Source organism: Ailuropoda melanoleuca, chromosome 1, assembly GCF_002007445.2.
Source record: "Ailuropoda melanoleuca isolate Jingjing chromosome 1, ASM200744v2, whole genome shotgun sequence".
NCBI classification, from domain to species: Eukaryota; Metazoa; Chordata; class Mammalia; order Carnivora; family Ursidae; genus Ailuropoda; species Ailuropoda melanoleuca.
In genome coordinates, this window is record NC_048218.1 from 159,844,974 (window position 1) to 159,865,806 (window position 20,833).

A 20,833-nucleotide genomic window follows, 5' to 3' on the forward strand; every position below is an offset into this window, starting at 1 on the left:
AGTATTTGAGTGGCTGTTGCTTCCTTGCTTGCTTTTGTACCAGTTTTCAATTTCTTTTGTAACACAGGAGTGAAACGGTTGGGTCTCGGAATGATTCTAAGTTTAACTTTCCGAGAAAACGCCAAACTTTTCACAGCGGCTGCTGCCTTTTATATCTCTGGTTTTGTTTTGTGCGGATTAAATGCTACAGTGTATTTACAGGTGCTCTCTTTTGACTACAGAGACTATGAAGAATTAATACAGATGAATTACTAAATTCTCTTTAACTATAAAACTGTCCTTAGAACTGAAATCCACTTAGACATGGAGACGAAATGTGGATATATAGCTACATAACAAGAGTGAGAGATGGAATAGTATGGGGCACAATGTAAATATTTGTTTTTAGAAGGCTTTGGATATTCCTTGAGCCAGATCTTGGATCTGAAAATAAGAGAAACCAGTCATAACACAGGTCTTGGATATTGGGGATTTTATCTACGGCTTCTAGAATTTGTACTCTAAGGGTTTGGCTCCTTACTTACGGTTAATGAATTATTGAAAGTGTTAGGCTTTTTAATATTTTGAAAGTAGGCCACACTTCTAGCTGTGTGTCTACCTCCGTCAGTAATTGAGGCTGGTCAAGAGAAAAAATAAGACTCAGAGGCACTACAAATTTCACGTGGAGGATAACAGTGCCCCAATTTTATTTTAATTAAAGCTGTTTGTGATAGTTACTGTTTCTTCTTCATAATCATTAGCAGTTAGCAGTTATAAGATTTTCCAAATACTTGCCTGTGCTTGGTTCTGTGCAAAGAAGGCCGTCCGAGTGGCTGTGTCCTCACTTCCTCTCTACAGTACGGTCTGAAGCAGGATTAAACTTTAATGTATAGATTTTTATCAAGCCCCTCCCTTGTTAAGAAGCCTTCACTCTAGCCTTTAGCTTCTGAATACTGTCTAGTTGTCCTACGGGTATTCTTGTACCCCCAGCCTGCATTGGTCGTCTTCCCTTGCAGGATCTCAAGGGATCTCGCCCTAATTTCTGCCTGTTGGAACCCGGTCCTTACTTTGAGCCACAGATTCAATGCTAGCTCTTTGGGGGAATCTTATCATTTAGACTTTGGGGATCATCTGCTCTTCTGCTTTTCAAGGAAAATCTGTTTGTATCAAGTGGAAGCTTATTTGGAATCCCAAGTAAGAAGCAGGTAATAGGTTGACTGTAGTCAATAAAGGTTAAGGGGCCTGAGTCCAGGGATGTGACCTTTGCAGCCATTATTCCTGAAGGGACTCCCGAGGATGGTTGGGTTCCGTGGGATCAACTGGAAATGCGAAGTGAGACTGCATGGATGAGGGGGCACAGTTTCGATGAGAAGGGTGGAAGAAGGAGATGAAGGACGAGGAGGTTTAGAGGCTGGGTCTCTTGGTCTCTGGTCTGTGTCAGTAACTCCTGTCAGGAATATTGCCTTCCAAGCATTCTGTCCCATAGAATAGTTCTTGGGTGCCTCTCATGGACTCCGACAGAGATTGTAAAACAATTTAAGTGGAAGAACATATTTTATCTTTCCAGGGCCCCTCCCCCACATAGATACAGTTGACACTTCGCACGGCGCACTCTTCATAATTGGTAGCTTCTCAGTCATTCATCCAATATTTATCGAGGCTTACGAACTAGTCTTTAGAACCTTTGTTTTTCACTTGAGCTACACAAGAGAGTCCCCTCACTATGGGTGGTTTTGTGTGACAAAACAATTTCAGTGTCCTAGGAGATCACCCAGAAAAACAATGCTTTGTTAGCCTGGACACAAGGAACGCTTTTCAACAGCATTACGCACAACGGCTCTTCAAAGAAAATAATTTGCTGTTGTCCTATTTGCATTGTAGTCAGGCTGTGCAGAGTTGAGCTGCTACCTGGACTATTGCTGCTTTTGTCCTACATCAAGTAGAAATTAACCTTCCCTTTCCTTGGCCTCTCTTTACTTCAGAAATCCTGCTTAGTTACAGTGAACCTGATCTAAACGCTCGAACTCGCCGTCAAGACAGAGTACACACCGAGCTTCGGAAGCTGGGGGGAAAGGCAGGCTGAGATTGACTCACGTTTTCCTCTGTGCCCCACCAGATTCAAAGCATCTTTCTTCACTTGCTAAATTGCTAAACTTAGCTCCCGTTTCCACTTGTTAGACAGCAGAGAAGTCCTTTCCAGAGCCCTTGAATTGTATTCCCTTAACCGCAAAACAATTTGGAAATTGGTGTCTATTTGGAAAAGATTTTCTTTATTCTGAGATAAATCTTACACCAGAGGACAGCCCTGATTTATGCTTGGAAAATACTAATCCAGTGGTGCCGGGGGGGTCAGCCTGGCTCCCAGCCTTTAGCCACTTGCATCTTTCTGGGGAAAAACTCCTTCTGTTCTAGAAGAATGAGAAGATGTCATGGGTTATTGTATAGAGGTTGGAATAATTGAATCCTGTGGAGTTCATTTAATTCAGGCCCTGAAGTATTTTTTCCATCTGCACCTTTGTTTTCATAGGAATTACCTGAAAGATGGGAAACTACCAAAAAGATTGCAGTAACTGTCAGACATGCAGTCTCACCTCTCCAAAACGTGGAAGTCACCCTCATAAGGAAGAAGTGTCTTTCATTCGAGGTAAGCGAGCTACCAAGTTTAATGGGTGTTCTATTTTTTGTTTGTTTGTTTGTTTGTTTTTTTAATTTATTTGATAGACAGCCAGGGAGAGAGGGAACACGGGCAGGGGGAGTGGGAGAGGAAGGCTCCCAGTGGAAGAGCCTGATGTGGGGCTCGATCCCAGGGCTCTGGGATCATGCCCTGAGCCGAAGGCAGACACTTAATGACTGAGCCACCCAGGTGCCCCTTCTTTATGTTTTCGAGAACGATTTTTTACAAGGGTAATTGAAGCCATTGTTTGAGATTCACCTTCAGTTTTTTCTGCCCTCCTCAGCGGAAGCAGGCCGAGTTCAGAGAGAGATTCAGACTCTATGCTCCTCTCGGTTTTAATGCAGAAAATCCGTACACAGTGCTTGATAAGGTAATGCTGATCTCAGTTGTTTTTTGCTATGATAGCCCTTGTATAAAGCCAAATTAGACACTGACATACTGAGATATTTTGCCTTAGTTTGGCAGTTAGTTATAGCAGTTGAGAATTAACTATTACAAACCAGGTTAAGAGCCTTTCACCGCAATAGTGTCTTAAAATCATGTCTCCCAAAACCACCATCATTATCAAAGTGATAGTGCTAGTGAAAGTAACAACTACTATTTTTTAGGCACTTCATGTAAATGTGTCAAGAACTTTAAGCATATTGCTTTATGTTATTTCTTCTGTTTCTTATAGTATCCCTATGATATAGCTTCTCTTCAGATAAAGAAACTATCATGTGTCATTGAGTAACGCGGGATTACACAGTGACAGATTAGTATTGAAATTCGAGCTGTCCAAATTTTTTTTTTTAATCAGGAATTTTACCTACTATTATTGTTGGCCCTGCGATACTTTGCTAGCGACTTTAAATAATCGACTGTTCACTTGGGATACAGATATTAGGGAGTCCTACGGTCCTAGTTTCTAATGAACTGCTGTATTATAGTTGACTATAAAAACGAACATAATGGGCAAATGACCGAAAATGGTGACTAGTTCACATGAGGCTTGAAAAAAAGGTTTTAAAAGTTTATTAGAAAAGTAACACATTCGTTTCTTTCGGAATTCTTAACCTAGCAGCCGAAATGAGCAATGACGGCAAGGTTTAGGTCCAAGGGGCAGTGAATCTTTCTGAGATCTCCGTGGAGGCTGCCATCCTATTTTTACTCCACACTAGAGATAGGCTGGTCTCCTTAGACTGCCGTAAAACTTAGAGCCGGCCCAGCTTGTACCTCTCTGTCCAAATTCTGGGTTGAACTGAGTTTTAACTGCTTTACACCCTTTCAGAAAGCACCCTTCCGTCCCAGAAGATCTTTTCTTGCCCTTGGCTGTAGAAAACCGGTGAATGTATTCATTGTGGGTTAGAATATGCTAATAGAGTTGTGGGGTTTGTAAAGCTTTTATCTAAATTGCAGGTGGTCTGAGCAGATTGTGGAAGGGGAGACATTTTTACTTGACTAAGCAATGTGCTGGATGTAAACATTTACTACAGTTATTTATTGAATGCTACCATTTTCGTGCTGTAGTATAACAGCATATAGTTAAGTATTTAAAAGTCAGAGATATTTATCTTAGTACCTACAGAATGTGTCAAAGGATGTTTCGAATATAGTAGGGCTGGGACACCCTTATTTTGAAGTTGTGTGTGTGTGTGCATGTGTGCACACGCATGCACATTTAATACGTAAGTGGATTCATGCAGAGGCTTGTATACGCTTGTTCCGGGCGGGTATGGTAGACCTTAGTACTCAAGACGTCTCACTCCACAATGCAGAGACCTTTCCCCCTCCACGATGAAAGGGAGTGGTAGGGTGACTCTCCCCTTTATAATGGATTCCTCAGTAAACTTAGATTATGTGCTTTTGTTTCTTCATAGCCAAAGACACAGAAAACACTTGAATTAATGTAACGAGGTGTACATATTTAGGAATGATTTAGTATAAGTAATAGGAGAATTGGCGACCAGAAGGGCTGTTGGCTTTGGGGAGCATGGTACTCTAGACGATTTGAAAAATACTTCGGTAAAACAGATGCCGAAACTCTTTCACAGATGTGCAACTTGAAATGTGTTGCTGAGCTCCCCGGAAAAGAGAGGAAGCTCCCCTTTAGGGCAGGGAAAACACGGAGGAGCTGAATCTAGGGTAGGAAGCAGAGGCAAGCATCGAAGCCTGCGCTGCTGTGGGGGCAAATGCAGCCTTTAAACCAGGGGCATGGAGATGCTTGGGAACGTGAGTACTGGTTACCCAGGGAGCCTACAGGACCACCAGAAGCAGAAAACAGTTAACTGCAGTATTCACACAAGGTAATAAGTTAAATGTATTCACGTGGCGTAGTGCTTTTACACAGTAGAGGGAATCAATGAATTTTGCACAGCCTCACGAATATATATAAATAAACCTCAAAAATAAATATGAATTGAGATGTCTTAATATAGAGTATTAAATTATTCACATAAACTTCAGAAATAAATTTTAACATTGTAGCATTTAGCAGTGCATACATATGTAGTAAAAAAAAAAAAGATCAGGGGAATATTAAATAAAAATTAGGTGGTTAAATCTGTAGTGGAAAGGAGGGGGATAAAACTGAGGAGTCCATTAAAAGTTACTGATAACATAGCCCTAACCTGGGTGGCGCTCTCCCTTTGATGTGTGTGGGATTTTTCATAATAAAAACTGGGTAAAGCTAATTCATAGAACTGCAGTTCTCATTTATAAAGGTATAGCTTGTAAAAATGAAACCAGTTACCTGTGTAATGGAAGACGATGACAGTGCTGATATTCTTCTTGACATAGTAGGAAATCAGGAGAGCTGAAGACTGATGAAGTGCAAGAGGGTTAAGTATGAGTATTTAAATTAAAATCAGAAGAACTGAAGTACTATAATAGGTATTGAGAGGAGGATGGGAGAAAATATAAAGTGGGAAAACGAAGTCGATCCCCCCCCCCCCGCAAAGCCGGTAACCTAGTGTAGTGTGTCAGCTTGATAACTGAAGGAGCGGTGTGCGCGCAGAGTGGGGAGTTAGAACAGCCCCCGGAAGAAGTGGGGAGAAGACCAGCTGCTGCTGCACGCCTCGCACTGCCCTCCTCGAGCTCCTACCATGTGGAGACGCTCCTGTGTTCGTAAAAACTAAAATTCAGAGTTGGCCTATCAAGAAAGAAGAAAACGACTGGGCTTACACGTGGCCCAACACGGACCCTCCCACGTGGGTAGGGATGGGATGGTGGACCAGCCTGGGGACGCTCATCGTACAGTGAACTTTCTCCCCCTGTGCTGGCTTTAGCTCCAGGGTTTTATTTCGTGAATCCTCTTCAGTACCTTTTGTACTATTGATGATCTCGAGGATGTTTTTCTTAAATCTGAAACGGTTTGTTTTTAAAGAAGTGGTTGCCCCTTCATCGGACGCTCTAGAGCCCCACCGTTGGCCCCCCAGCCGCGTCCCCAGCGGTGCAGTGAAAGCCAAGAAGGTGGTTTTCCTAGAAATCTGATGCCAGCGAGGATTTTGCTGAAGCTTGGGGGGGGGCAGTATGGGTGACACAACTGTGTTGGTGACTTCTCTCACTTGTCGAGTAGCTGTGAGTCTGCTCCTCAGAACCGTCCAGTTTACCAATAATGACGCTGCCGACTTCTTTTAATTTTCATTTTAAAATCGAGGTTGCACGTGTTGCCCTCACCAGGGGTGCGCAGAGCCCCGCGGCTTCTCTCTCCCTGGCAGTTCACTGCGTGTTCGGGGCGTTGGTGTGCATGTGTGTGCGTGTTTTCTCCTTAGGCAAATCAAGAGCTTGAGGCATTGGAAGAGGAGATGTTACAGATGCAAGAGTCTACCCACCTTTTTGAAGTGGCTCTTCCCGACTACAAGCCAATGAAGCAGTGTCGCAAAGAAATAAAATTGCTCAAGGGCCTCTGGGATGTCGTTACTTACATTACGGTAAAACGCTGCCTTTTTTTTTTCTAATTCTTTTGTATAAATAGGCAATTTTTAGTGTCTGTATCATTCTGTGGGGCTTTTTTTTTTTTTAAAGATTTTATTTATTTATTCGACAGAGATAGAGACAGCCAGTGAGAGAGGGAACACAAGCAGGGGGAGTGGGAGAGGAAGAAGCAGGCTCATAGCAGAGGAGCCTGATGTGGGGCTCAGTCCCAGGACCCCAGGATCACATGCTGAGCCGAAGGCAGATGCTTAGCTGCTGTGCCACCCAGGCGCCCCTCTGTGGGGCTTTTATAACGTCTTGAAATCTGTGGGTGTTATATTCTCCCCCCCCAATTAAAGTTTGTCTATCTCTCTGAGAAGATTTTTCTCCAAATTATCAGTTGTTTTCTTTTTGGATCTGAATGAAACTGTGTATTGAATTGACTGCTTCAGATTCTTTTCAGGGATTATGTAAGATATAAATGAAAATAATACATAAATATATGCTACATGTGTATGGTGACCTGTGCATGCAAATTCATGTATACACTCCTACCTACATGTCCGTGCATGTATATGCTACATGTGTATGGTGATGTGCATGCAAATTCATGTATACACTCCTACCTACATGTCCGTGCATGTATATGCTACATGTGTATGGTGACCTGTGCATGCAAATTCATGTATACACTCCTACCTACATGTCCGTGCATGTATATGCTACATGTGTATGGTGACCTGTGCATGCAAATTCATGTATACACTCCTACCTACATGTCCGTGCATGTATATGCTACACGTGTATGGTGACCTGTGCATGCAAATTCATGTATACGCTCCTACCTACATGTCTGTGCATGTATATGCTACACATGTATGGTGACCTGTGCATGCAAATTCATGTATACGCTCCTACCTTCATGTCCGTGCATGTATATGCTACATGTGTATGGTGACCTGTGCATGCAAATTCATGTATACACTCCTACCTACATGTCCGTGCATGTATATGCTACATGTGTATGGTGACCTGTGCATGCAAATTCATGTATACACTCCTACCTACATGTCCGTGCATGTATATGCTACATGTGTATGGTGACCTGTGCATGCAAATTCATGTATACACTCCTACCTACATGTCCGTGCATGTATATGCTACATGTGTATGGTGACCTGTGCATGCAAATTCATGTATACACTCCTACCTACATGTCCGTGCATGTATATGCTACATGTGTATGGTGACCTGTGCATGCAAATTCATGTATACACTCCTACCTACATGTCCGTGCATGTATATGCTACATGTGTATGGTGACCTGTGCATGCAAATTCATGTATACACTCCTACCTACATGTCCGTGCATGTATATGCTACATGTGTATGGTGACCTGTGCATGCAAATTCATGTATACACTCCTACCTACATGACCTGACTGAAGTGAATTTGCATGTTGTTAATTAAGTCACAAACTTAAGGGTAAAAATAAGTTCTGGGGAACTAGGTATATTGCAACACATATTATCCATAATTTGCTTTGAAGTTAGCTGAAAGCCATATAGAAATGTGTTAAGGGACATAGAATGTGGTCAAGAAGTGAACGAGCATTTTGTCGATAATGGATGAAGACTGTCTTACGAAAGCTCAATTTATGTTACATGTAGGATTTTAAAACTTGGTATTTAATGGTAATACACTTATCAATTCAGAGTACTCAGGATTAAATGATAATGATAGTATGTAAGTGGAATTTGTCACTGCTACTAGAAATTAATATATCATAATGTTTTCACCTTAAGTTTGACATGTCCTGACAACTTTTTTGTTTTGCTGATAGGGAAGTTTTGACAAGTGCAGTTAATATTTAAATAATTGACTTTTCACTGGATGATGGAATCACTGTGTATCATCAGTTTATATATTTTGCTGTGGAGACTTGCTTTCACCAAATGTTGTTGACACTTTTATCTGCTTGTGCGTTTTCAGAGAAGCATTGATAATTGGACTAAAACCCAGTGGAGACAGATTAATGTGGAACAGATGGATGTAGAACTCAGAAGGTTTGCCAAGGCAAGTTCCATAACTGTCGATTGCAACCATTTCTCTTTCTCAGCCCCACCTCCTTCCATCTTGCCTAACCGGGTATCTGGTATGTTGGGCTGTGTGTCCTTATTTACTTCAAACAGGATGATAGGAGACAGTACTTTTTTTTTTTTTCCAAACCCTGAGCCAGTTGCATTTCTAATCAAGCCTGCCCTTTTGTGAATGAGTGGATGAAAGCATATTAGGGCAAATGGATTGATGAGTAGCCACTGTAATCCTGAACCTCCCTTGGCCATCTAGAATGGAGGATGTTAAGATTAAAAGTACCAGGGCTGAGAGGTTAGGCTTCTGAAAGCTTTTGAATTCTTGTCTTGGCAAACATTATTTTGTATTAAAAGATACCTTTTCATTCTGGGATTTGGGGCAACTAATTGAAGTATGCCACTTGGGAATGTATATGGAATACTGTGATCCTTGTTGTTCTTATTGACTATCCTGATGTCCCAAGGAGGCTCAAGATACTCAGAACAGAGCTGATATATTTGAATATAGTGCTTCAATATCTAGTCCCCATAGCCATCTGCCCTCTAAAGATGGTGGAACCTCTTTGGATAAAGCCAAAATGCACGGAAGTGGGAGGCAGCTAAATAGCGGCAGGGTCGTTGGCTTTTTTCTCAGAACACATTTGCCTCAACTCAGTGCTGTGCTCAGCTCCTACCAAGCTTTGCCATTTTTTCCTCGTATTGTCCTTATCCTAAAGACCCTAACTAAAATTCTTCTTTTGGATGATTCTTTTGGATGTCAGGGGGTCACTATTTCTCATTATTGTGCCCAGTCCCTATCTATCTCTTGTATAGTTTGATTATCTCACTTCAGAGGGAAACCTTAACCCCCACTCTCAGCTGAAGTTTTGTTTTGTTTTAAACAAGTAGCAGTGTCCTTTTCCCTGTGTTTTATTATGGGTTTTCTCATTTACATTTTTTGATGTTTCATGGACCAAGAAGACCACCAAGTCAAAGGGCCCTATTTGACACATCTTAAAATCATGAAATATTTAGGCACCAAGGAACAAACACTCAATGGTATGAATATTTCAAGGCTACCACTTAAATAAGTCAGGTCTCTGGAGGAAGATATTAGTAATTCAGGTAACAATGTCCATTTTCTGCTTATTTATGTTCCCAGAGGACACACTCTTCCTTGTAAAGGTCCTGGAAACTCTGTTAGCCTTCCTACAGTTAGTGTCCCCTGGGTTTCCTCATGGGACACCCAGTTAGAGCCTGTGAATAAGAAACCAGTGTATCCAAGTGGCTTATACACAGAGGTCTTGTGATAGACAAATGAGTGGATCTTTTTCTGTTTCTCTGGCTTTAGACCTTAACCAAGGGGCTTAAATGCTTCCACTTTTTCATAATCCAGGGAAAGGTAGATTTATTCTTTCATAGAACACAAATTATGAAATGTACTAATATATCTGGGGATCTATTTTTTGTTTGTTTTTTTTTTACTTTAGGAAATCTGGTCACTGGACAAGGAAGTCCGTGTGTGGGATGCTTATGCAGGCCTGGAAAGCACAGTGAAGGACATGGCTGCCTCCCTGCGAGCTGTCAGGGAGTTACAGAGCCCTGCTCTCAGAGACCGGCATTGGCAGCAGCTGATGAAGGCCACTGGGGTCAGTTTCCTGGGTCTTGATCATTGAATATTTTTGTGACTGTGACTGTTACTCCTTGGTTTACATTATTCATCTGGGATGAAGTGAAATTTGTGAAAAGACTTCCGGTCAAGTGGGGGAGGTCAAACTCCTCAAGATAGAACCAACACACCGATCACGCCAAGGTCCTCCTTCAGCCCCTGCTGTGGACTGAATGTTCCCCCCACCCCACCCCACCCCCTGCCCCAATTCATATTTTTCAAGCCTAAATCTCCAATGTGATGGCATTCAGAGGTGAGGCTTTCGGGAGGTAGCTAGGTCAGGAGGGTAGAGTTCTTATTAGTGCCATTAGAACTGGATGGAAAGACCAGAAATTTCTACCTTCTGCCATGTGAGGGTGCAGCAAGAAGACAGACATCCGTAAACCAAGAGGGCCTTCACCAGGAACCCGTCTATGTTGGCATCCTGGTGTCGGACTTCCAGCCTCTAGAACAGTGAGCAAGGGAATAAATGTTCATTATTTAAACTACCCCGTTGACGGCATTGTCTTAACAGCAGCCTGAACTAAGACGCCCTCCTTTTGTCTTTTACTGACTGTGTAACCTCAAACAAGACACTTAACCTATCTTGAGTTTTGTTTTTTATTAATAAAATGAGTGGATGCTGTGTGCTCTCATACGTCAGAGGAATCTCGTAAGGATCAAGAGAGATGATGTGAAGGCCTTGTATGGAGCACAGCATGGCACAAAGTACCTTAGTCACAGGCTGGGGAGAGCCGGAGAGGGCAGCAGCTTCCAAGAAGCAAGGACTGGGTTTTAGCAGCTGCAGTAAAGGAAGGGGCTTTCCTGTAACCACGGGGCAGGTCGGCTCTTCATGGATGAGGGGTGTGGTTGAGTTAGAGCACTTAGGAGAGTAGAGAGCTTCTTAGCAAATACTGGGGGTGGGGGGGGGGTCGGCAGTCAACAAGATGATGAGGAAATAAATGTGAATTATTTTGTCACATGGTAAATATGAATAATGACACTACGAGTAAGAATATTTTTTGCCAAGGAACTAAGATTAAATTAGTGAGAAAACTGAGTTAAATCACGGAAGCAACTGGGAATTATGTCCAGTGAATAGAGTACTTTAGGAAGAAAAGACAAATGAGCTACTCCCTGATTCCTGGGATTTCAACCAAATTAAAATAAATGAATATGGTGATTCTCTATAAAAATGGGTTTTGTGGGCAAAGAGATAAGAAATGAGCTGACAAGGGAAGGATATGAAACAAAGGGAAGCAGTGGAGTGTGACTGTGGCCTGAGCCTTGGTCCCAGCTTCTGGTGGGTGAGGCCTCAGTAACTCTGAGACTTTTACGGTCCCCGCCTTCCAGAACTAGAGGTGTGCTCAGCAGCCGACTTGAATATATTTAGCTGTGATTCATTCTTCTGGCCATTAGGCCCAAGAACCACTAATATATGTGTAATGCAGATTCTGCCCTTTTCTTGTCCTAATTAGGTCAGATTTTCTATCAGTGAAGCCACAGCTTTGGCAGATTTGTTAGCTCTGCGGTTACACCAAGTGGAAGATGATGTCCGAAGCATTGTGGACCAAGCAGTGAAGGAACTGGGGACTGAAAAGGTGGTGTCTTCGGGCTGTTCTCTGTTACACTGAGCTAGTTCTGTGCAGTAGTCCCTAAGACTAGAAGTCCCTGTGCTGTGGGTGTTGGACAACTGAGTCCCATTTTCTTCTCCGCTGCTAGCGTGTGTGATGTGGGCAGGATCTGAATCCTTCTAAGCCACAATCCATGTGTAAAACAGGAGGGTGGGCCCAGTTGGTGGTGGTGGCGCCGGGGGTGATGGTGGTGATGATGATGGTGGTGGTGCCGGGGGTGATGGTGGTGATGATGGTGCTGGAGGTGGTGCTGATGGTGGTGGCGGTGGTGATGGTGGTGGTGATGGTGGTGGTGGTGATGGTGCTGGAGGTGGTGCTGATGGTGGTGGCGGTGGTGATGGTGGTGGTGGTGATGATGGTGCTGGAGGTGGTGCTGGTGATAATGGTGGTGATGGTGGTGATGATGGTGCTGGAGGTGGTGCTGATGGTGGTGGCAGTGGTGATGGTGGTGGCGGTGATGATGGTGGTGGCGGTGGTGATGGTGGTGGTGGTGATGATGGTGGTGCTGGGGGTGATGATGGTAATGATGGTGGTGGTGGTGATAGCACAGAACACTTAACGTGTCATTTATTTTGTTGCAAGCACTTCTCTACGTGCTTTATATTATTTCACTTAATTCTGAGGTTGGTAATGCTCTTAGCCCTGTCTTACCGATGAGGAAACTGAGGTACAGTGTGGTAACTGACTCACCCGGTTCACTCACGTTCAGGCACTCCGAGCACTGCCTGGCTCCTGCTGGCCGATGTGTACATAATCTCTATTAAACCTTTAGATAACTTTGACGTCCCTTTTTGCTCTGCCATTCTGTTTCAGTGAAGGATGTAAAACTCAGATTCAAGAGAAATTTGATAATAGGGTGATGCTTGGTTTTGTGAGATGAAATTCATTCTCTGAACCTCATCACTTTGAATTAGTTGCAGGAAAAAAATGAGGCCAATAGTATTGGATAGCATTTTTTTTTTTGAGAACTATAAAAGTTTTGTTTTTTTTTTTAAATTTCAGATGATAGCCTTAAATGTTCATCACAAATTAAGCTTCTGTGCACATAACTTAATACTGTTTATGTCTAGGCTATTACTGAAATCAGTCAGACCTGGGCAACCATGGAGTTCTCGTATGAAGTTCACTATCGGACAGGCATTCCATTACTAAAATCCGATGAACAACTTTTTGAGACTCTAGAGCACAACCAAGTAAGATGTGGTTTTGATTACATATTTCTTTCTTTTAAATGGCAATTTTAGACTTTTTCCAAGTTCCAGTAGTCAGTATTTATTCATCCATTGGGTATCTACTTGTCCCAGACTCTGGGCATGGTACCATTTGGGATCAAAAGGTATGAACACTTACTCTCAAGGAACTTGGACTTGAGCAGGGAGACAGATAGTAGGGCTCCAAGGGGTCTAAGAAGTGACAGGGAGGCTTTGTGTTGGGGAGGGTGAAAGACTCAGGGAGAGCCTTGTGAGTTGGGCTGGTAAGTCAGTAAGGAATGGCAATCAGAGAAGGGTGTTGGGGGCAGTGGGGATAGCAGTGGTTGTCAGGGGCTGGGGATTGTGGAAATGTGGTTGTTGGTCAAAGGGCACACATTTCCAGGTATAAGATGAGTAAATTCTGGGGATCTAAAGTATGTCATGGTGACTATAATTAACAATACTGTATTGTCAACTTGAAAGTTGTTAGGAGAACAGATATTATTACCACACCCCAAAAAAGAATTTATTCCATGAGGAATGGATGTGTTAAGGAACCTTTTTGTGGTTACCATTTTACAATATATGTATGTATCATAGTATCACATGGTACACTTTAAATTTCATGTAACATTTCAATAATAGCTTAATAAAATTGATGCTGGGGGATAAGAGTCAAATATACCAAACAGTTAGAGGTGAAAGAGAATGAGAAGAGTCCTTTCTACTCAGTGCCTGAGATTTCAACATCAGAGAATGGAGAGAAGTACTCACCAGACCGCTCGGCGTCCATGCTTGGTAGTCAACCGAGAGGGGAGGGAAATGGAAGCTGAGGGCTTAGGAAGCTGCAGAGAAATTGGTTTTATTTTTGCAGTATTGGGGAAAAAACATTTATAACCTTGCAATGATTAATAGGCAGTGACCCCAAGGAGAGAATGAGAGAAGATGAAGGAATAAAATTTAATTCCTAAAGCTGCACCCTGGAGCACAGTATTTTTTTCTGCCTACAAAGACATACATGGTCTTCTTGTAGAAGACACAGGAAATGCAGTTGCGTGTATTTATCTTTCTTCTTTCGGAAAACACATCGATATGAGTATTTAATGCTGTTAGTTCGTTTATTCAGCCAATACTGAGTGCCTGTTCCAGGTATTGCTTGCTAGATCCTAGGAATCCAGGAATAAACAGAAGAGGTATAGTCCCTCCCTCATGGTACTTGCAGTCTACCAACTGACCTGTTATTTAAAATTCTTTGTCTTTCTTTTAGGTTCAGTTGCAGAGTCTGCTTCAGAGCAAGTATGTGGAATATTTTATTGAGCAAGTGTTAAGCTGGCAAAATAAATTAAACATAGCAGACTTGGTCATCTTCACTTGGATGGAAGTCCAGCGAACTTGGTCTCACCTGGAAAGCATCTTTGTTTGTTCAGAAGACATTCGAATCCAGCTTGTGAAAGATGCTAGAAGATTCGATGGAGTAGATGCTGAATTTAAGGTTCATAGAAGATACTGTTTTCTATCCTAGCAGAGTTTTCCAAACAATATGAAAATCTTGTAAAGAACCATGATTTGGGGTATGGTATTTGTAAAAATACACTGTTGCATTTTAGGCAGTGGAGCAGGAAGCTCGCTCTTGTGAAGGGTTAGATAGTGAGTATTCTTGGCTTTGTGGTCGTGTATCGTTTCTGGCACAGCTACTCAAAGCTGCCGTTGTAGTGTGAAGTAAACAGACACTAGGTAAACAGATGGGTGTGGCTATGCGCCAATAAAACTTTATTGACACTGAAATTTGAGTTTCTTAGAATTTTCATGTGAGACAGAATATTAAGCTGCTTTTGACTTTTTTCCAGCAGTTAAAAATGTAAGAACCATTTTTAGCTTCTGGCCATACAAAAAGCAGCAGCAAGCCTGATACTTCCCTTAACCCTGCAATAAGGTGTGATAACGTTAATCTTCGTGAAGTAGATACTGCAGAGGGGTGGCCAGTAACAGTACTATTAGTTACTTGTTTGTTTATAAGAGCAGAAGAAAGCACACGGAGATGAACATATGATAATGAAGAATGATTCAGCAAAGAATAATGGCTATACTTTTTCATGTAGAAATGAGGAGTAACTATTTTTTTTTCTTTTCTAAAGAAGAACACCCAGAGGAATGCTATTTTAACTTTTAAGGAAGAAAGAATAAACTGTTGAATGTTCATCTCATTTTCATATATGAATGTCCTCTTTGAGATTCTGGGTTCTCTTGCTCTCTTTATTCTTTTTGTTTGTTTGGACCCAGAATGGTGCTAATGCCCATCGAATTTATTTTGATAAAAACTGTGATTATACTTTGTTTTTGATCTTCATTTAAAGGTTTAAAAACAAAAGTGAATAGATATGGTGTGAGAAGTTTCTTTAACCTTACTTTCTTAGAGCTCCTCATTTTTAAATTCCCCAAACGGATGAAAAATTGAGAAAAGTAATTTCTAATATCAATGGCTCCATCTTATACTTTCGTACAGGAGTTAATGTTGAAGACAGCTAAAATAAAGAACGTTCTAGAAGCAACATGCAGACCTAATCTCTACGAAAAACTTAAAGATTTACAGTACAGGTAAGAATAAAACTACAAAGTGATCAATTTGTTATAATTTTATGAGATTGCTTTCAAGTATCTTACAGTATCTAATATCGTGTTATTGTAGATAGACACGTACTAAATTACTTTACAGTTTTGCTTAGAAAGTTGTCTAGTTGCCTTGGACGTAATAGTATGTATATAATGTAAATCAAATACATTTTTCTTTGCCAAAAAGACTATCATAGTAGTGAAACTGGAGTATTATCAAGAGTATTGACATGATTGATCACTTCTTTTATTGCAGTATCCTGCAAGTATTTATTAAGCATCTACTCTAAGAACTTGGATTGCATTTAGTAATTTCAAATCATTTATTTTGTATAGAGTTTATACGAGAAATTACCCTTAGAAAGCCTGTTAGGAAATCCTTAGGGGCCATTTGTAATTTCACATAGAATTCTACACGGGTAGTGGTGGTAAGGATATTCTGGCTTTTGCTTAAAAATGGTCAGTCGGCTACTGAAAGAGGCTTGTGCAGAATTCCGATCACTTTTTATTGCAAGGTAGAAAAAGGCTCTAAATAAAAAAGAATATTACATAAGCAAAATTATTTCATAATCTGTGAATTTTCTAGAGATAAAGTTAGCCATAATTTTAAAAGGGTGGATTTCCACAGAAGTTACTTATTTCTTCTTTTTTTAGAAGTTTGTTTAAGTAATGGCTATACCCAGTGTGGGGCTTCAACTCAGGACCTCAAGACCAAGATTCACATGCTTTTCTGAATGAGCCAGCCAGGAGCCCCAGAAGTTAATTATTTCTTAGTGATCTTGGGGGTTTGGCGGTTCTGCCCCTGGGTCCCTCTGCTAAGAACGATAAAGCAGAAGTGATTCGGACTCCTGGGACTCCTCTGAATACCAGAGAGAGCTGAAACCATGTGTGTTTTGTAGGCATTCAGTGGGTAAAGGAGGACCTTGAACCAAATACATCTTAACTAATGCATTTTGTGCTCAGGATGAGTGATGCCGAACCTAGTTGCCCTTGCTGAGTAAGAATATCATTAAGAAATGTGAGGAAGTGAGGCCCCTGGGGGGCTCAGTCGGTTAAGCATCCGGCTCTTGATTTCACTTCAGGCCATGGTCTCAGGGTTGTGAGATCCAGCCCCACATGAGGCTGTGTGCTCTGTTGAGAGTCCGCTTGAGATTCTCTCCTCCTCCCTCTGCCCCACCTCCCATGTTGCTCGCTGTCTCTCTCTCTCAATGAGGCGTGACATCACCCTAAGTCTAATCTCTATTTAACCTCAGCCCATGGTGTGTGTGTACCTGTCCCCTACCTGGCGTGACTTGTAGATGAGTCACAAGGAAGATGATGGTGTCAAAGACGAGTCAGGCTCCATGTTAGACAGTGAGCTTATTGTGGTGAGTGGACAGATGAGAGGAGCTGGGTTTCGTTTTGTTGATATTTCAGTAACTGAATGGGCAAGATAGGCTTAAAGAGAGTTTTCATTCCCATAGGCTTTCTCTTTGTGAAAAAGCTCTCGCTGAGTACCTGGAGACCAAGCGCATGGCTTTCCCGCGGTTCTATTTCATCTCTTCTGCAGACTTACTCGACATTCTCTCAAAGGGAGCTCAACCTAAGCAGGTAATGTATAGTTTTTGGAAGTCTTATATTCTACATTAGCTAAGGAAGGCCACAGTTTCTCTGTCATTGTCAGATGCCACCTACCTTGTCACATGCGTCAGGAACTAGAAAGTTGGCAATAAAAATTTGTAATGCAGCAACAGAAGGATGTCAGGGCTGGTGCTAAAGGAACCAAGTCCACGGGGCACCTGGATGGCTCAGTTGGTGAAACGTCTGACTCTTGATATCAGTCCAGGTCTTGATCTCAGGGTCGTGAGTACTGTTAGTACCGGGCTCCATGCTGGGTGTGGAGCGTACTTAAAAAAAAAAAAAAGAAAAAAAAGGAACTGGGTCCTCAGTAAAGGTAAAGGGTATTATCAAAGGTGCAAGGCTTAGTGACCTGCAAGAAGTTAGTGGAACAAACGTTGGCTCCAAATCCCCCAGAATTCTGGGACAGGGACTGGAGCATCTGTTGACTGGTTAGCGGCTTTGCTAGGGCAGAATGGCTCACTTGGAACAAGACCATGACTGGGTCTCCTTACTGCTCCCTGACCCCCGAGCCACCTTCCTAGTGATGAAGTTGGGCTGGTCTTCAGTGGTGCCTGAGGTGGATGGCGTCATATCATGCTCCTCGTCGACATAACCCTCTCATGGAACCCTGCCTGCGCAGGAACAACAGACCGCCCATGGCAGTATTTAAAGCAGATAAAAGCAGCTATTATCTTTCATCATCTGAGGGCTCAGATCACAGAACAGACTTGGTTCCAGTGCCAAAGCACTCCTTCTCGCAAACACGAGAGGATGTTGCCTTTGACTTGCATCTTTTCAGTTGCTAACATCCACTGAGGTATTTTAGGGGTGACAGCTGACAAAGCCTCTTCTATGTCTTTCTCTAGATGTTTTTATGCATTGTCTTGGAATATATATATATCTTCACACTATAGTTTGCTGAGTTCTGTTCTTTGGACACAGTATTTATCTTGATTATTTCTCTCACTGTCATCATTTCTCTTTGGGCCTAAATTTGGTGGGATGGCTCCTCTTGCCATTGATAGTACAAGTGCAGTCATGTTACTAATGACAGACTTGTTAGTCAAATTTCGGCTCCATTTCCAGGGTCAGCCCTCAGTTATGGTTTCCTACATCCATGCTAATTTCCAGATGGCTTTGTAAATAAAATCCCTCTGATTATACTGAATAACAACCCAGTATATCCATTTCTCATTTACGTATCACACAATTGGATGTTTGGGTTTTTTGTTTTTTGTTTTTTTTTAATTAGTCTCAAAGAGAGCAGTCATAACCACGCTTAAGTTTCATTAGCTTCCTGGGAATATTCTCATGACCAGCAGCTAGACCCTCACATGTGATTGTGGGGCAGAAGGTATCATATTCCGTTACAGGTACATGTTCCCAAAGACTTTAAAATCCAAAATACTTACAATTCTGAATTTTCAGTATGTAAATTACAGGAGATGCATAAATCTGTAACTAGGATAACATTGTTTTTCTTTTAATTACGTTCTTTAAACTTAATATTTGTATGACTGGTTTATTGAACAGTATTAATTACAGAGAATACAGACATGAAATTTTATTTTCTATGATTATTAGTCACAAATGTGTCCTGCTGAATCTCCTTGAGCTGAGTAGCAGACCCCTTAATAACACTCTGGGAAGGTATCTTACATCCCTATTTTAAAAAAATAAAATAAACCGAAAGCAGCTCAGCAAGGTCTAGTTACGCATCCAGTCTTAGGTCTGTGTTGAGGCCAGGCTTTCACATAATAAATGTGGAGTCAGCAGAGAGACACTGATGATGTTACTACAAATCCCCTTCCCATTTATCTGGAGAGGAGGTGGGGCTGCCATCTGTCAGTCACTGGCGTTTCTTAGTACTTGTTCTTGATTCTTTCACCAGCAGTGAGTGACTGTTCTCAGTCTTCAACAGCAAGCATCCACATGTTGGGTCTCTCGTGGAAAATGGGTGCCAGGCTTCAGAGGGCAGAGGGGCTGTTCCTAGGGGATCCATACTGCAGAGTCAGCTCTGTCTCGGTGCGTCCCGTTCTTGCCCTGGACAGTGAAATCAGCCATTGCGTTCCGTCTACTTTCCCTTTTCCACCTCGGCAGATGGCCAGCAAGGGCCACATCGCAGATGGACTTCCTGCAGGCACCTGCAGCTTTTATGAGTGATTCTCCAGCACCTCTCTCACTTGATGACATAAGGGTGGGGGTTGGGCAAAACCGTCCTTCACCTGCCCCATAAGGAGCGAGGAAAAGCCATGGCATCCCCCTGTGGGCTGATAACTGGCAGGTGTGAGATGGCCACCTCCAGCCCCCTCCTCCTTGCGGTGCTGGCTAGAGAGAGGGTGGCTGGCAGTAGCAGATGCTAAGGGGTTGAGCTGGTCTTTACAGGCCCTGGAGGGACTAAGCTGTCCCGATCCCTGTTTGCCGTCCTCAGAGCGTGCGCAAACCCGCTGCCTCTTGGTCCTTACTGGAAGCCCTAGGCTGGTGCTGGGAGGACAGTCACTACCCTGCTTTTAACCTGTTCTCTTTACCTGCTTTCAAGAATCAAGCAATGCTTCACCCTTTAGGCAGGCGACATGTTGGCTCTCTGGTACATGCATCCCTGATGCCAACGTTATTTTTTTTTCCATTATCCTTTTTAAGTCATAGGATGAGTTTTTGTTTTTATATATACACACTTCAAAGGTGTACCTTTTAGATCATTCTTCTTATATTTTCGGCATCACTGCAATATTAGAATGTTCTCTAACATCCGTGGGACTCTCCGTGGGAGCCCTCTCACCCTTCCTTCCTAGTCTTAGTCAGAAGTTCGACATCTCCGGTTCGGGTGCGTTGCTCAGTCCTAGTACCGCTACTGGCCCTTAGTGAATGACTGGATAGTAGAAGACATTTAAAAGATTTAAATCGAAATGAAGCTGAATATGAAGATCACAGCACGGACGTCTCTAAAATTGCTCAAGCTGAGCTGATGAATGCCACCGGCAGTGTTGTCTACCCCGTGCTAACTGAAGGAGCCGGGTGCTGCTGTTCACCAGAGAAGGGGGCCTGCGATGGCGCCTGGGTGGCAAGTTCGTTAAGCGTCCAGCTCGTGGTTTTGACTTAGATCAAAGCCCTGCATCCAGCTCCACGCTCAGCACAGAGTCTGCTTGGGACTCTCTCTCCATCTCCCTCTGCCCGCCACCTCCGCCCTCCTGCCCCCGCCCCCACCCCCACCAAATAAATAAATCTTTTTTTTTTAAAAAAGGGTCCAGCCATGTGGCTACAGTGTAAACCTGGTTTACAGATGTCCTGACCCTCCAGCTTTTGAAAGGATTAGATTTTTTTTTTTTACTCTGTAAGTTTTCCCCATAATTCAGCATTTTTAAAATTTAAATTTAATTAATTGACATATAATGTACTAATGGCTTCAGAGGTATAGAGTTCCATGATTCATCAGCCTTATATAACACCCAGTGCTCATTACATCACGTGCCCTCCTTAATGTCCATCACCTAGTTATCCCATCCCCTACTCGCCTCCCTCCAGCAACCCTGTT

General features: G+C 42.5%; 1 protein-coding gene across 1 annotated transcript in view; it reads left to right on the plus strand.

Moving 5' to 3' along the window:
• DNAH11 (dynein axonemal heavy chain 11) overlaps positions 1–20,833 on the plus strand; it is a 323,435-nt gene that overhangs the window by 74,261 nt on the left and 228,341 nt on the right. Inside the window, exons 25-34 of the mRNA XM_034643547.1 lie at positions 2,507–2,623; positions 2,937–3,023; positions 6,406–6,564; positions 8,541–8,624; positions 10,111–10,269; positions 11,747–11,869; positions 12,973–13,095; positions 14,360–14,584; positions 15,596–15,687; positions 17,166–17,292. Coding sequence (XP_034499438.1) covers positions 2,507–2,623; positions 2,937–3,023; positions 6,406–6,564; positions 8,541–8,624; positions 10,111–10,269; positions 11,747–11,869; positions 12,973–13,095; positions 14,360–14,584; positions 15,596–15,687; positions 17,166–17,292 — 1,296 coding nt within the window. The remainder of the gene's footprint in view (positions 1–2,506; positions 2,624–2,936; positions 3,024–6,405; positions 6,565–8,540; positions 8,625–10,110; positions 10,270–11,746; positions 11,870–12,972; positions 13,096–14,359; positions 14,585–15,595; positions 15,688–17,165; positions 17,293–20,833) is intronic.